Genomic DNA, 14,617 nt, shown 5'->3' with positions numbered 1-14,617 from the left:
CAATTAATTACATAACAGATATTTTTTAGATACAGTTTTGTAACTCTTATTAGACTTTATCAAGGAAAAATTCCCAGCAAATCAGTGGGAGCTTAACTCAAGAACTTTAGCATTTATCAGCAACTTGGACCTCTACCATATGTTAGTTTTAGTCAGCCAAAATACGTCACTGGCATAGTCCACCTCCTATTTAGAAGACATAGAAAGGCAGAAGGAAGCAAGCTCTGCGCATATTCACAAAGGAAATAAGTAAAAATAAAGAAGATAAATGTTGCAAGAGCTAGAAGAAAATGAGGGAGAAGCAGTGAAGTCAAACTAATAGCAAGAGTTTCTGTAAGGAAAATCTGTGTGTTCCTTTGATCAGGAGCCAAGTACAGGTGGGAAGAACTGCAGAGTTTAATGTACACAGTGCTTTACATGGGTGATACATCAATCACATGGGGAGATAGGTTAGACAGTTGGAGCTAGGACTTTTCTAAATCTAAAAAGAATTAGGTCTCAAAGGCACATGCCCCAGCAGCGTGAATGTAGGCAGGTATTATCACTTAAAAAGCCCTTTTTCATTAAAGCAGCCCTTAGCAGTGAGAACATATTTTAAAAATAGTTCAAACATAATTAATGTTCTTTTTCTATCTGTATCTGAATAAAACAGCTTAATCTTGGAAAAGAAAAAAAAAAAAAAAAAGACATAAATGTGCCTTGGTTCTGAGTCAAGAAAGCAAGAGATAAAGAAAAAAAATGTACTTATTCGGAATAAGTTTAGTACAATAATAAACGAATTCTTATTATAAAGATCAGAAATACATTTTAGCTACATCTGCAACACTACACTCTTTACTTACCCATAATTTTCAGCTGAACCATTGACTACATGATCTGCCCATGAACTTGCACCATTGTACCACCTTTACAATGCAGTTAAAATAAAGAAGCGTTATAAAGAAACATATGTATTATTAATAACAGTCTAATTCATATGACACGATCACTTCTCAATAAAATGGGAAGCTTTCCAACAGTTTCCAAATCACTTTGTATATTTTCTACTTTCTCTTAGGTATGAAGAAAATCAAATCTTTTTAAATTAAAAAACAAGCACTCTATTTTTTATTTTTCCTGACAGAATTCTTAATATATTTTACCTTTATTCTTTTTAGCAGTTTAGCTATGAATTTCAGTTCCATAAAGCCTAACTGATCAAGTTTTCAAGAGCTACTGAGTTTTTCAAGTATTAAGAAGTAATTGTGGAGATTTAACATTCAGAAAAATAACATTTTGTGTAGCAATAATGTAAAATACTGCTTTTAACTACACAAGCCTAACTTTTTCTAATTTATTCATTTTTCTATTTGCTTGTTTTATATGGTTGTTTAAGAAGCAGAAGAAAACTCACTTCACTCAGATCAATGAAAACCAATTAAATTTTATACCTATATTGTTCTTCCAGGTATTAAATATGGGCTACCTAAACATTTGCAGCAGTGTTTAAACAAATAAATTGAAGATAGCATCAAAACACATGTAGAAACATTTTATCTGAAAGTAGAGCCATGGAGAAAAGAAACAATGGGACAAAAATGATGCTTTGATTTCAGACACCAAAGGATAATCTGTTTCGGCAGCTTTACCCCAGTATGTTAAGAATATATGCAAACCATCTATTATTTGGTCAAGGAGCTTCGACTGGGTATCTGCAGTTCCAGATTTTCAATGTCCTGCTCGGGTACAGCATTGGAACTGCAGTCATCCTACTGCTCAATGATTTCCACGTGACAATGGGTGAGAAGCAAGGCAGAGATTTTCAGAAAAGATCAAGGGATCATGGTGTGCCCAACTTGAATATAAGTCTTCCTTTGTCTGTACTGAAAGTCCCAGCCAAACTCTGCAGGTCGAATTGTTTAATGGCTTGAATATTGAATATATATCAGAGGGTTTTAATGATTATTTTTTTCCAGGAACCATAGCACGATACATGATGGATTTCTTGCATAACTCCATTTTTTGCTAACTTCTCAGGTTTCAGAATCTGAATTTTTGAGATATATTCACAAACTACATGATCTCACACTTCCTGGTCATTACATTGAGGGAAAACAGTATGGGCTGCAGCATATGTGAGTGTTGCTCAGCTGCTCTTGTTTCTTCTATATCAAATTGGATGGCACTAGTAATGACATTTTTGGCATAGTTTGTAGCCAGAATCACTGACTGGATGAAAGATACTTTAATATAATTTAACTTAGATTAGATTTAGATTTAGTTTAGTCTTAATTAGAATACAGCTGGAGAAGGACAGGTGTATCTTTACACTTGCCCTGCTTGTATGTGTCCTTAAAACTGAAGCCACTGTCTCCAGTTAGCCAGTATTTAGGTAAGTTTCTTCTGTAAAAGTGCTTTGTTATAGGCACCATAAATAAACAAGACTGGCTTTAAAACTGCAGTTTAGTTTTTGTTGAATATGACTGCTTATTCATAGCAGCAAAATAAAATTCTTGCTATTAGTAAATAATTCTTGCTTTACCTCCTCCCATACTGTATACAGACAACAGATATTGCTTTAAAAATGGACAACGAAATGTAAAGGTCTAATTGTATAAAGGGATAGGAATGTAAACTTGCTTCTTTCTTTGGATATCTTTCTTTTTGAACTTTGTGTCTCTCTTTAAATGTGAAGTTATCAAATAACTACTTTCATAGATACTCTGAAAGCTTTCAGATTACACTTCAGATTTTAGTTATGTTCACTGTGATACACTATATGCCTATAAAAATTTAGGAAGAACAATAGTGCTTTTGGCTCCAGCACAGCAAGCACTCAGAATCAGGTTGAAGACTTTCAGTCATTTTTAAGTCAGTATGGGCATTAACATGTCAAAAGCTGAGGACTTTCTTAAGTAACGCAAGATATTAAAAGTATTAAATTGATGATTCTAAATTTTCCTATAATCACTCTCTGTGACTGATAACGTTAGCCATTAGAAGTTAAGTGGGGAAAAGCCTTCAGTTATACCTAACTGCTATGCACTAATCAGTTTTCCTCCCACATCTTCCAATGAACTTTTTTTTTTTAATTATTTTTTTGAATAAGAGATACCCTTTAAAAAAGATCCAGAGTGAAGGCAATAAAGGGCTAAAAGAAAATGAAGTACTTAAAGCTCTGGAGATTAGTTGGTCTGTATTTAATAAAATGTTGCACATAGTGCACTATAAACTTAAGTATCATCACTCTAGATGAATTAAAAATTTTAGACTATACTTCAGGAAAAATGCATTACTCATCTTTATCTATTTTTATGATAGAAATAAAAATACCTTTCAGGAGTATAGGTTGTGTCATCATAATATGTATTAGGCACTCTTCTCTCATGCCTAGTCCTCCTGAATATGGAATAAACAGCACAGGTATTTCAGGCATTTTAAAGGTTGTTTCTTTTATGTTGTGCTTTCTCTCACTGTATTTTTAAGATAGCAATGAACACAGAACACATTTATCTACTACATGTTCACCGGTATCTTCTGAACATATATTTTCATAAATAAGTCATTTTAAACTTCTACTTTCGAATTATATTCAGATACAATTCAGGAGTGAAAAGTTACAACAGGAAAACAGAATTTAAGCAACCAGGGAATTTCACTGAGAATAGGATATGGAGTCTGCAAAATTTCTGACTGGTAAAATGAAAGCCAAAGAACAGAATGGAAGCAGAAGTTTGTTTCCTTAAGTGAAGCAAAAGAAATTTGCAGCCTGAAATACACTGCACATTTTACACAAAATGTGCAGAAGTCACCTTTTACTGTCTTCCGAACTTAAACCTCAATGGATAAGTGAAAAAAATGAAAATAGCACAAAGTGTGGTGTCCTCAGTGACTAAGACGAGCTCTGAGATAGAAAAGTTGAGAAGTAATTTCATGCTATGAGAGGCTTTCAGAAGATATTTTTTGGGGAGGAACTACTAATATTGGTAAACCTAGAAAAACAGCATATTTTCATTTAAAAAACAATTGGATAAACATCTTGAGATCATTCTGTCATTGAGATGATGTCTATGTCAGACAATTTAAAATGGGTGAATGTCAAATTATGAATTAGCCTGCAATAATCCAGAAAACTGTGAATTGGGGGATACAAATAAGAATGTAATTATAGCACTACTTGCCCAGCCACGATGTCAATTATATATATATATGATATATGTTCAATTTGAGTAGCTCTAGCAGTGTGAACTGATATCGGCTAGTGCTGCCACATTAAAAAGCCAAGAAAAACTGGAGTGGGGTACAGAGGTACAGAGAGTACTTAAGAAAGCCAGTATCCAAAGGGCAGTGCAGTCACTGACACTGCACATGTGCCTATTGTCTTTCTCAGATATATGTTGGAGTAAGCGTCTTGTCAACATTGCCTCCATTTCCTTTAGGAGGGAAATAGCTGGAGCCCTTCAAAAGGGGCAACTATCACAAAAAGAAATGTCAAAATGCCATAGACTAAGAACGAATTCAGAAATTCAGGTTCTTCATAATGGAAATTCATCATAGAAGTATAAAACTAAAGATTATCAAAGCTGATAAGCAGTAACTGAAACAAACACCAGTAGAGAAAGTACAAAAGAGAACCGAGTAGTCAACTCCTTGAGGAAAAAACTGCTTGAAGAGAACAAAAGAGTTAATGGGCTGGCTGTGAACGACTATCAGATACACAACCAAATGAGCCTGGAATAATAAAGAAGACAAGTAATTTTGACTGATGTATATCTGTCCTGTCTGTAGGACATCCACACTGGTGGATTTACAGTGATTTAACTCTGTTCCAGACGAAAGATTCTTCCATAAATGCTGGACATTATCGAACAATCTTTGCAATTTTGATGAATAGCAGAAGCTGGAAATAGTTATTCTACATGCTTTAAAAAGTGAAAATAAAAGATATTAAGAGAGGTTGCTGCTTCTATCAACATGACATTGATTAAGCAGATGGAACTAAGAAGATGTGACTAACACCTTGACCTGCAACAATAATGTATTTTAAGGCACTAAACCAGAAAAAAAAAAAAAAAAAAAAAAAAAAAAAAAGGAAAAAAAAAAGTGTAAAGATAGATGAGGAAATGTTGTTTAAGAAGCATTTTTTCATGTATTTCCAAAACTTAAAGAAGAAGAAATTACTTAGGGTTTTGCAATGTATTATGAGAAATTGGATAAAGGTTATGCTTTAAATGGCCCTTAAATGCCTAGAAAACTACTGGCAGAAAATGAAAAAACAAAAAGGACAAAAAACTAGGAAAAATGATAGTAACTATGAGCTACTCAGAACAGCTCATATCCAGTAAGATGACTTGAGTAACTTAACGCTAACGGACTAACAGGGAGCCTGGATTCAAGAGGAGCAGAGGACCCAGGATCAGTTCCTAGACCCAAGAATCTCAAGATACTGCTCTAACAGGGAGAAGAGGACATGCCATTTCATCTTACATTTTCCTCTCTGACCCAAGAGGAATTAACTTTAATAGGCCTTCTCATAAACAAAGCCCTGGAAAAGATTTACTCCATTGTATTGCTTAAATTCTGTCTTTTTCATCTTTCTGAACACTTTATTATCACTTTTGTCCTTAATTTTCATTGATCTTACTTTATTATTTTTTTTGATAAAGTAATTTTTGTAGAAACAAAGATGAATATTTGCAAGTCAAGTTTCTCAAACTGAGACAATTTAATAGCTGCAACTATCAGTAATATCTGAACAGTCACAGGTACAGCCAGAAATATGAAACAGGTTCAGATAAACCAATGCAAATGCCAGTCTATAACTAAGGCACATAGCAGTATATAAAGATTAACTATTGAAAAGTGTAACTATGAGCAATTTTCATTCCATATTTTCAGAAAACAAAATAAAAATCATTCTCCTTAATAAAGTTTTTATAGATGGGCTGAATTATTGAGTACGCACTTACTTCTTACCAGGTTTCATGCAAAACAGCATCATTTCAAATCAAATGTTAACTGAGTTCTAACGCTTATAATGTCTAATACATTGCAGAATTTTTCCAAAGCAATATTGCTTTAGAAGGAATAATTTTATGATATTGTAAGATTTTCAGACTCTATTTTTCTTCTGTATCAAAAGCTAGTTTTACACCTACTAAAAAATGGTTATATATGCCTTGAACCCTGAGCAAACCCTAACGAAATTGTCAGAGAAACTCATATCCAGATGGAAGTTATGAAGTTAATATATCAACAGTTCTTTAGTGCTCGGCATGAAAAATTTTATATAGAGCCTCTTGCAAAGCAATGGCCATATCAACCTTTATAACTACTATTTAAGATACGAAGCCACCACTTCCTTTTAAGTGGATTACAGTTTATTGGATTTATATCCTTATTCCTATCCATTCACAACCATGTAGTCTTTCTTCTGTTTTACAATATTTGCTGAAAATATCATAATCACAGTAGTATTTTTTGCATTTGTAGTGCAACAACAGCATGTCGTATTTCGTCTCTTAAAAGCAACTGTATTTCAACCATAATTACTTCGCAGAAATTATTATGGGCTTAACTTCTCTCTACATTATTTTTAGATATAAATAGGAATGCTGATTGTCTGTAATCACACACAGTCGTTGTGAATGTATACAAGTACTCATAAATTACAGAATAAGCGCTATATAAATATCTACAACATAAGCTTGTACTTGTATATTTCACTGTATTTTTCATTTTTCAGTTAAACAAAATATGAGATTTCAGAAAGACTCTATTTCTGTGTACTTTGAAGTAGATAAGTATTTCCTCATTATTTCAAAGAGAATAATAAGTACTAAAAGCGCTTTGAAAAATTCCAGCAAAAATAAGGGTTATACAAAGACCCTTATACATAATAACCATATAACCTAATTTATGAAACTGACTTCTATAAAATTCTTTAGCTTTTATTATAATTCTGCCATAGTACTGAGTCTTAAATATATACATACTCACAGAATAGCATAAAATACATCATGAAACTTCTTCACTGTGTGTATTTGTCACTTAAAACATAGATCATATCCTTAGTTTGGAAACCAAACACAGTACTGTCAAAGTGCAAGAGGTAGAACTAACAATATGCTCCACATCGATTATACCTCTCAAGATCATAGTAAGCACCCTCAGAATAGGTACGGCACATCTTACGGGAGCGAAGTAATCTGATTGCATCTTCGCAAAAAAGAGGATACATTGTGTGATCCTGGCTGCCAAAACATAAAGGGTGAACACAATGAAAAGCAACACAAAGGTGAAATGAGGACAAAACAATATGAAAAGCAAGAAACTTAAACAACAGAATTACTTGAAGGATACTCAGCTGGAATTTTGGTGAATTTAGCAGAACTAATTTGAATTAGTAGTTTGTTGACTTGCATAATTTTATTTACTGACTTTTAAAAAGACATTGGAATAATGTGCAGATAGCTTCATGTTCATGTACTACCAATTGCAGTCCTTTGGCAGTGAAAAAAAAATAAAAAGGGAAGTATATGAAGAATTGTACAGTGATTGTCTACATACTATGTTAGGAAATTTAATGCTGATATTAACTCAGCACTTCCAAGTTTTCTACCACTACACACACACTCAGAAAAGCAGAAGTGGACATGTAGGTACATAGAAGTACATGCATGATCCACGCAGAGTCACACAGAGGAAAACATATACCTGGCATCTCTGTGATGGTGATCTGTGGACTGGGTGTACCGGTAACGAGGTAAAGTAACATAATGACTGAGCAGATGGCAGGAAGAAAAAAAAAACAAATATGAGACAATAAGATGGAGAAGGAATGATACACTTCACACAACACAAGACATAAAAATCTGAGAATACAGGGGCTACATGTGTGTCTGAAAGCAATCTCCAGAAGTCATATTGCCCATTCCCTTGCCTGCAGGCAGTGATAACTTCAGTATGAACAATATCTTTGGCAGAGGTTTACTTTGTCTGAAAGGCTAACGCCAGTGGGAAACCTGCCAGTCTGCCCCCACACAGCGAGCTCTGGAGCTTTACTGTTTCTGAGGGTGTTCTTTAATATTTATCCTACTGTGATAAAAGATGAACCTGCATGAAATCCTCATTATTACTCAAAAAACTAATGAAGAGATATTCATCTTATGACGTAACAGAACATACCAGAAAAGAAATCCATGCATTTCAAAATAACGAAAACAAGGTATTCACATTTTGTTTGTACTTTGAATAAAACTAAAACAAAACAAAACAAACAAACAAACAAACAAAAAGTTTTTATACATTACAGCAGTAATTCTCAAGTTTTTAAAAATAACATTCTCAAGTTATTAAAAATAGACTATTACTTCTCTTTTAGTACAAATTATATGTACAATGTACAGAAAATATATATTTTTTAATATACTTTTTTCACAATTTACAATGAATTATTACAATGTAGAAGAGAGTCCCTGGTCTACAGCTCCTCTAAAGTTGGGGTATTTTAAAGTGATGTCTAGTAACAAAAGTCCACAGTAGAAGTACAAAACACTTTTACTTCTCATGTCTTAATTTGCTTGTAGCTAATGATCTTCTAGTGATCAGACAAATTGTTACTGGTAGCTATATTACTCATATTATCTTTGTCTCTTTTGTACATAGATAAAATATATCAATCAGCCACATCTAAATGTTCCTTATAAGCATATTAGGATTGTAGTATATTAGGATATGTAGTATAAGAGATGTTTGTGTTCACTGCTTCCCAAACAAATGCAAAAGCACATAGCCACCACTATAAAAAGAGTGTAACTTAAGTCTCTGGTTATATAATTTATTTTCAGACAGGTTGGTACGTGAATGAGGAGCTGTACACCATTCAGTGGGGCCCAATTTCACACAATTAGTTGAAAATTAGAAGGCAAAGCCCTAAGAAGGACTAATGATTAAGAAAATAATCACAGAGCTACACAGCAGGCTGTAAATTGTATTAGTGTCCTTGAACTAATATATGGACCTGAATACTAAAATTGGCCTACACGTAACAGCCAACAGTCATCATGCTGCCAAGAAGCATTAAAAAATAATTCTGTCATGTTCATAAAATTTCCTTTAGAACATATGCACACCCACAGGAAGAACAATCAAATAAAAATGTAGGAGTCTACCCTATAGCAGCTATGATACATGCAACAATGGCAAACATCTGCATATCAGTCTATATTCACCACTCTGTAGTTATTCACAGGCTACGTCTATAGGAACATGCCCTTAAATAATTTAGATGAAGCGCTGGAAGTAGGACTGCAAAACTGTTGCAAATATTAAATTACGCTTAATAAGTAATTTAGTGCTTCCATCTGGTAGATAGCAATTTGATGTTAACAATTTACTTTCACTTCCCCTTTTCTCTCTTCAGTGAATTGTTGACAAATTTTCTTGATAGTCTTTCAAAATCAAATAAATGCAATATATTCAAATAGTTGTTAAAAAGAAGAACTTTAAACAAAACTAAGACTTCAAGTGGTGGGTGTTGCAATATATGAATTTAATGGCAGTTGCTATTTGCACACAGCTTAACTTATTGTCCACAAGACAGAAAACCTCAGACTGTTCCCACCACTTACTGGTATACGAATGAAACACCAGCAGTAAATGCTTGGCTTCAGTTTTGACTCCTAACTACTTCCCAAATCCCCACTAAATTATCGTAGGTGCCTGATCTCTGGTATCAAGTTTTGTCCTAATAGAAACTCAGAGCTCTAGAGCTCTTATCAAGTCCCAAGACTTTTGCTTGGGACTTTTTAAATTCAGGAATTTACAATCAGAGTAAGCTGCCATTTAGATATAACCACATATACAGTCTGATATATAATAAACTTTGACAAGTTTGATATATGCTTTCTTACCACTCAAAATTCTGCTTGTCCATACATCGACTTCAAGTAAGCATTACTTTATACTCGACCTGGTCCTCTGGCACTGTTAGCTATTTATACTTTTCCCTATTGTTTAGAACAGGTTATACATGCTACCTAATTTATAATGTATAAGAATGCATTATAATATGTTCTTACAAGTGCAACACAAAAAAAATAAAATAAGACCATGTTTGAATTCATTAAGAGGAAAAATTAGTTCTACACATGAGTGTGTAGATGAATGTGTAGAACTGTGTCTCCAGTAGCTTACTGGAGTTCATCATAAATCAAGTAATTCATCATAAATCAAGAATATATAGCCTAAATAGTCTGTAGCATTTTCATAATATGCACCTTTTCTAGCTGCAATAATCATATTACATGTATTATTCATGTAAGTATGTCTCTCTCCTTCTCTGGAAATGATTTCCATTGATGTACCATAATATTGTGCCATAAATTATGCAAGCTAATCAAGAAAGGAAAGGTGCATGCCATATCTGTGTTGAAGACAGAATGACTGACATCATTTAGGTCAAAATATGATAGGATGCACATTAGGAGGCTGCAGATTGTTCTGTGGTTTATGTATTTCAGCATGCAGAGCAAAAGGTTTAAATGCTGTCTGTCTTCTGAGCATCCAGTCAATACTCTTATTTGTTTTGTTGTTATTATACTTTATGTCTTGAGCTTCAAATATATTTTATAGATTTTTATAAGTATGTTAACAGCAAAACACCAGAGATGCCCATGACTTACCTACTTCCCCCTGCTGAAAACTAAGACATGCAAAACTTTGATTTGGCTAACAGCCAGTCTAGAACTCCTAAAAGCATAATGTAAGTAAGTCATTATGTAGTAAAATCATAATGTAACTGGTTGCTCCCATTAAGCTGTGCATTACCTCAGTGCAAAACAACTCCAAAATGTTCCAGACCTGAACCCAAAATAAAAATGTCTTTTGAGCTGTTCATGAAAATCATGATCTCGTGCACATGCAGGTAGGAATGCATGGAAGACCACAGAGACATGGCCATGTTTTAAACACAGCAGATTTTTAAAAAGAAACAAGACCTCCAAGATACTTTTATTTGGCAACCTCCATTTAGATTTGCAGCCTTTTAGCACACACTCCTTATTTTCTACATTATAGTACTCAAAAGTAGGCAAAAGAATGTCAAACGATCGTATGGCAAAATAAAAATTTAAGTCTGCAGCCTCACAAATTTCTGAAACATTGCATATTTTGCTACAGAGAGGGCAATCTGCAGCAGTTATCATTTCACTTACATTAAAGTAAGGAAATCTGATGAGTCTGATGAGGAAGTACTATAGCTTTTGCAATGCTGCCAGTTACATAAACACACACACACAATTTCTCTCTCTCCCCTGCATCAGGTGGAAACAGATTTCCACTATTCTGACAACACAGTTCCACAGGTATAGGCAAGCATTATAATGCCTGTTTTTTGTTTTTTTTTTCTTTTTCAGTGAACAGAAAGTGATGGCTTAAAATTTTCTGTTTTCACTCACCTATTTGTCCATTTCCTCACACCTTCATAAAATTCAGTAAACCATGAGGGTAACAAAACAGATATCAGTAATTCAGATTGCCTAATTCTATTATTTAGTAACCAGGCACAGGCTTCATATAACAAACCAGGCTCAGAAGCATATTGAAAGCACACACATGTACACAGAGTGCCTCACTGCACCCCACACTCCGTTCCCTCCTGTTCTTACTGTGCAAGGGGACTTGAACTTGGTCTTTACTGCTTGGGATACTTCATTCAACAGTGAAGATGAGGCATTAGAAGGTTAGCCATTGCTTTCAATGTTAATTCTCTGTGACCAGCTCTCACCATTTAATTAATATTCCAGCTTCCGTATGAGACTGGGAAGTTGATTCCCAAGTATTTCTGTGGAAATGGAACGCCTGGACTACACTTACATCCTGACTGTCTTGTGCTTATTGCAAAGTCCATAAGTAATTCTGAATGCAAAACAAGAGTGTTTGTTCCACTGCTAGAGCTTGCATGAATCAAATTAGGTTGACACAAGAAAATTCTATCATCCACTTATTGTTCATCCATTTATGATCATCCATTTTTTCTAATCTATTATTCAATAGCAATTTTTAAGTGATACACTAGGGAGATCCTAGGAGGACACAACTATAATCCCTTCTTAGTAGCACTCTTTACACTTTTTTGTGGTTTAACAGCAAAGTTTGATATATTTAAAAGCTTGGTGCTTGAAATTAAAATAATCTCTAACTAAACTAAAAATGTGTGTCTTTCTGCTTTTTTAAATAATCTGATTTCCACTTCTAACTTTTCACTAGTTGGTTTTGAGGGAATGTGCACATTGCCATCAGCCTTGAGGTTATTTAGACATTCTCATACTCAGTTGCATTTAACTCCTTAGTACCATATGTGTTAGACAACTCTATGCTGAATTACCTAGAAAAGGAAGGAAGAAAGGTTCTTACACATATTTGCTGCCATATTTTAACTTAGCAACTGAGCCTGTCAACAAGAAGGTACTTTGAAAAAGTCCCTTTTTTTGCAAACAGCTCCAAGGTATAAATGGACCGTGGAAAGAGCAAACCATCAGAGCAGTGGGAAAGCAAAGTAGGATTTTTTTTTTTCACAGAGGTGGGTGTGGAACAAAATAAGGATGACAAGAAAAAAGTTTATAAACCTGTTTAGAAGTTCAGTTTCTCAACTTCAAACTGCCTGCATTTCCACCAGTTTTCACAGTTAATGCTATTGAAGTGTTATTCCAAGGACTTGTGCACGCACCATCCTTTTTTATGTAACATAGATGGTATCAGAGAAATATTCAGTAACATAATTTGAAGTCTGATAATCTTTCCACTCCTAAAACCACTGCTAATTAACAATGAATATAAAATGTTATAAATGCCTGGGACTAGTCTTTTTCTATTATTGTGTTGTCTAGGCCCTAGTTGCTTCAGAGACTGCATGTTGCAACAGAGGTATACTTAGTCAACAACCTAATTGCCTAGCCAACCACTAGCCATGAAGGAACAGAACTTCTGCATTTTGGAAAATACAGATGACATACCTCTACTCAGAGATCCAGAACATACCTAACAAGCAAACATCTACTCATCAAGAATGGTCGTGAAAATTCAATACTTCCATCACTGACAAATTTCTGACATTTTTCTCATGCGTTCTGAAAAAAACTAGATTTGCTTTCTTTTTAACCCAAGGCAGTTCAGTACGGGACATTTGATTAAATGATGGGAAAAACTGCAATGCTGTATTTCAGACCACTTATCACAGCTATGCATATATGTGGGAGGCAGCAAGCAAACTCACACAGTGAACAAACCCAAAAATGTTCCATGAGGTGTACGCAGGCTCTAAGGATAAGTTTAGACACTGTCAAGGAAGACTGGTCTTACTATCAATTTAGTATTATCCCAAGAGCATTCTGTTTGCTTTTTTTATTATTTTTTTTAATTTATTCTAAAGAAACAGCTTAGAATCCTTTAGTTATTTCCATCTGTATAAAAATCAGCTAGTCTTATCAGCCAATGCTTTTATAGCATTTTTCCGCAGCATAAACAGAAATATTAAATATTTTAATGAAAAAAGGAGGTTCAACTATGTCATACTTGTGATTTCCTGACCTGAAGACAATGAGGTGGAAAGGATCTTAGAAATATTTTTGTAACTGCACAAAGGCACTACCGCAATTAATCCAGCAAAATTAACTATAATAGCAAACTAGAGCTTGCAATTCTGTTTTATATCATTAAAATTCATACAGGTTGCTACAGTTTCGTTCATTGTTTAGGTAGTTCGATTAGGCAAAACATTAGTCATGTGCTTCTAAACACAAAGACCCCAATTTCATTCTACTGCATACTGCTATAATAGCTAATTTTATCATCAAATGTCTCATGAAATTTAGAAAAGACAAACACAGTCCTAGAATATACTTTTGTTATGTCTTTTAATTGGACTGTATACAATAGGAGTATTATGTTATTACTGAGCTCAAATTATTTTTATGTCTCTTTATTCAGCAGCAAAAATGACCAAGTCCATTGTTAATTTTTTGAGGTATTCAGTACTTAGAGAATTTATTAATATAGTGCATAAAATATTTTAATAAAAAAGGACAACTAAGCTATTTGTTTTTTATAGCATAATTTGTCACAGATTTTTCAGTTTCCCTCTTAGCAAAGGTAAACAGCGTTCACTGTTTTGTCAGCCTTGTGCACACTGTATATTTTTAAATGAGTAAGGAAATGCTCACCTGTAGGATTAGGTAAGTGATTTTTATCTATTTTAGAGAGCTACCACTTTGAAGTATTTCACACTGATGAATGCAGGCTACATCTGTTTCTAATTCCTGTCAGATATTTACCTCTCTCTGTCCGGAGAGTAGTGGTCATCTATTACACGGTGTCTTTCCATTCGGTTCAGGGTATTGTAATGAGCAGGAGTAGATCGTGTCCCTCGTGGTCCCTGATCCACATTCCGACTAGGGATAAAAGACAGCAGATTCTGAATTCTGGGTGCAGCTGGGCCACATCCCCTCACTCGTTTGTACAGACACTTGTTAGCAAACATGAAGGAAATGAGATGGGTTAGCTGACCTGTCTTTTGTATGTTTTCATGCTCACATAATTTAAAATCTCAAGGCAATTTTTTTTTTCTGCAGACAAAGGT

General features: G+C 34.2%; 1 protein-coding gene across 29 annotated transcripts in view; it reads right to left on the bottom strand.

The window, feature by feature from the left end:
- The window catches only part of RIMS2 (regulating synaptic membrane exocytosis 2), a 446,419-nt gene that overhangs the window by 136,391 nt on the left and 295,411 nt on the right, over positions 1 to 14,617 (bottom strand). For 28 of the 29 annotated variants that reach the window (XM_032181320.1, XM_032181323.1, XM_032181321.1 and 25 more), the window contains one exon: positions 14,313 to 14,429. The exons of the other annotated variant lie outside the window; for it this stretch is intronic. In XM_032181320.1, the coding sequence (XP_032037211.1) occupies positions 14,313 to 14,429 (117 nt within the window). The remainder of the gene's footprint in view (positions 1 to 14,312; positions 14,430 to 14,617) is intronic. 29 annotated transcript variants of the gene reach the window in all.

Source organism: Aythya fuligula, chromosome 2, assembly GCF_009819795.1.
Source record: "Aythya fuligula isolate bAytFul2 chromosome 2, bAytFul2.pri, whole genome shotgun sequence".
Lineage (NCBI taxonomy): Eukaryota > Metazoa > Chordata > Aves > Anseriformes > Anatidae > Aythya > Aythya fuligula.
The sequence above is the reverse complement of the archived record's forward strand: the minus strand, read 5'-3'. Positions and strand labels throughout refer to the sequence as shown.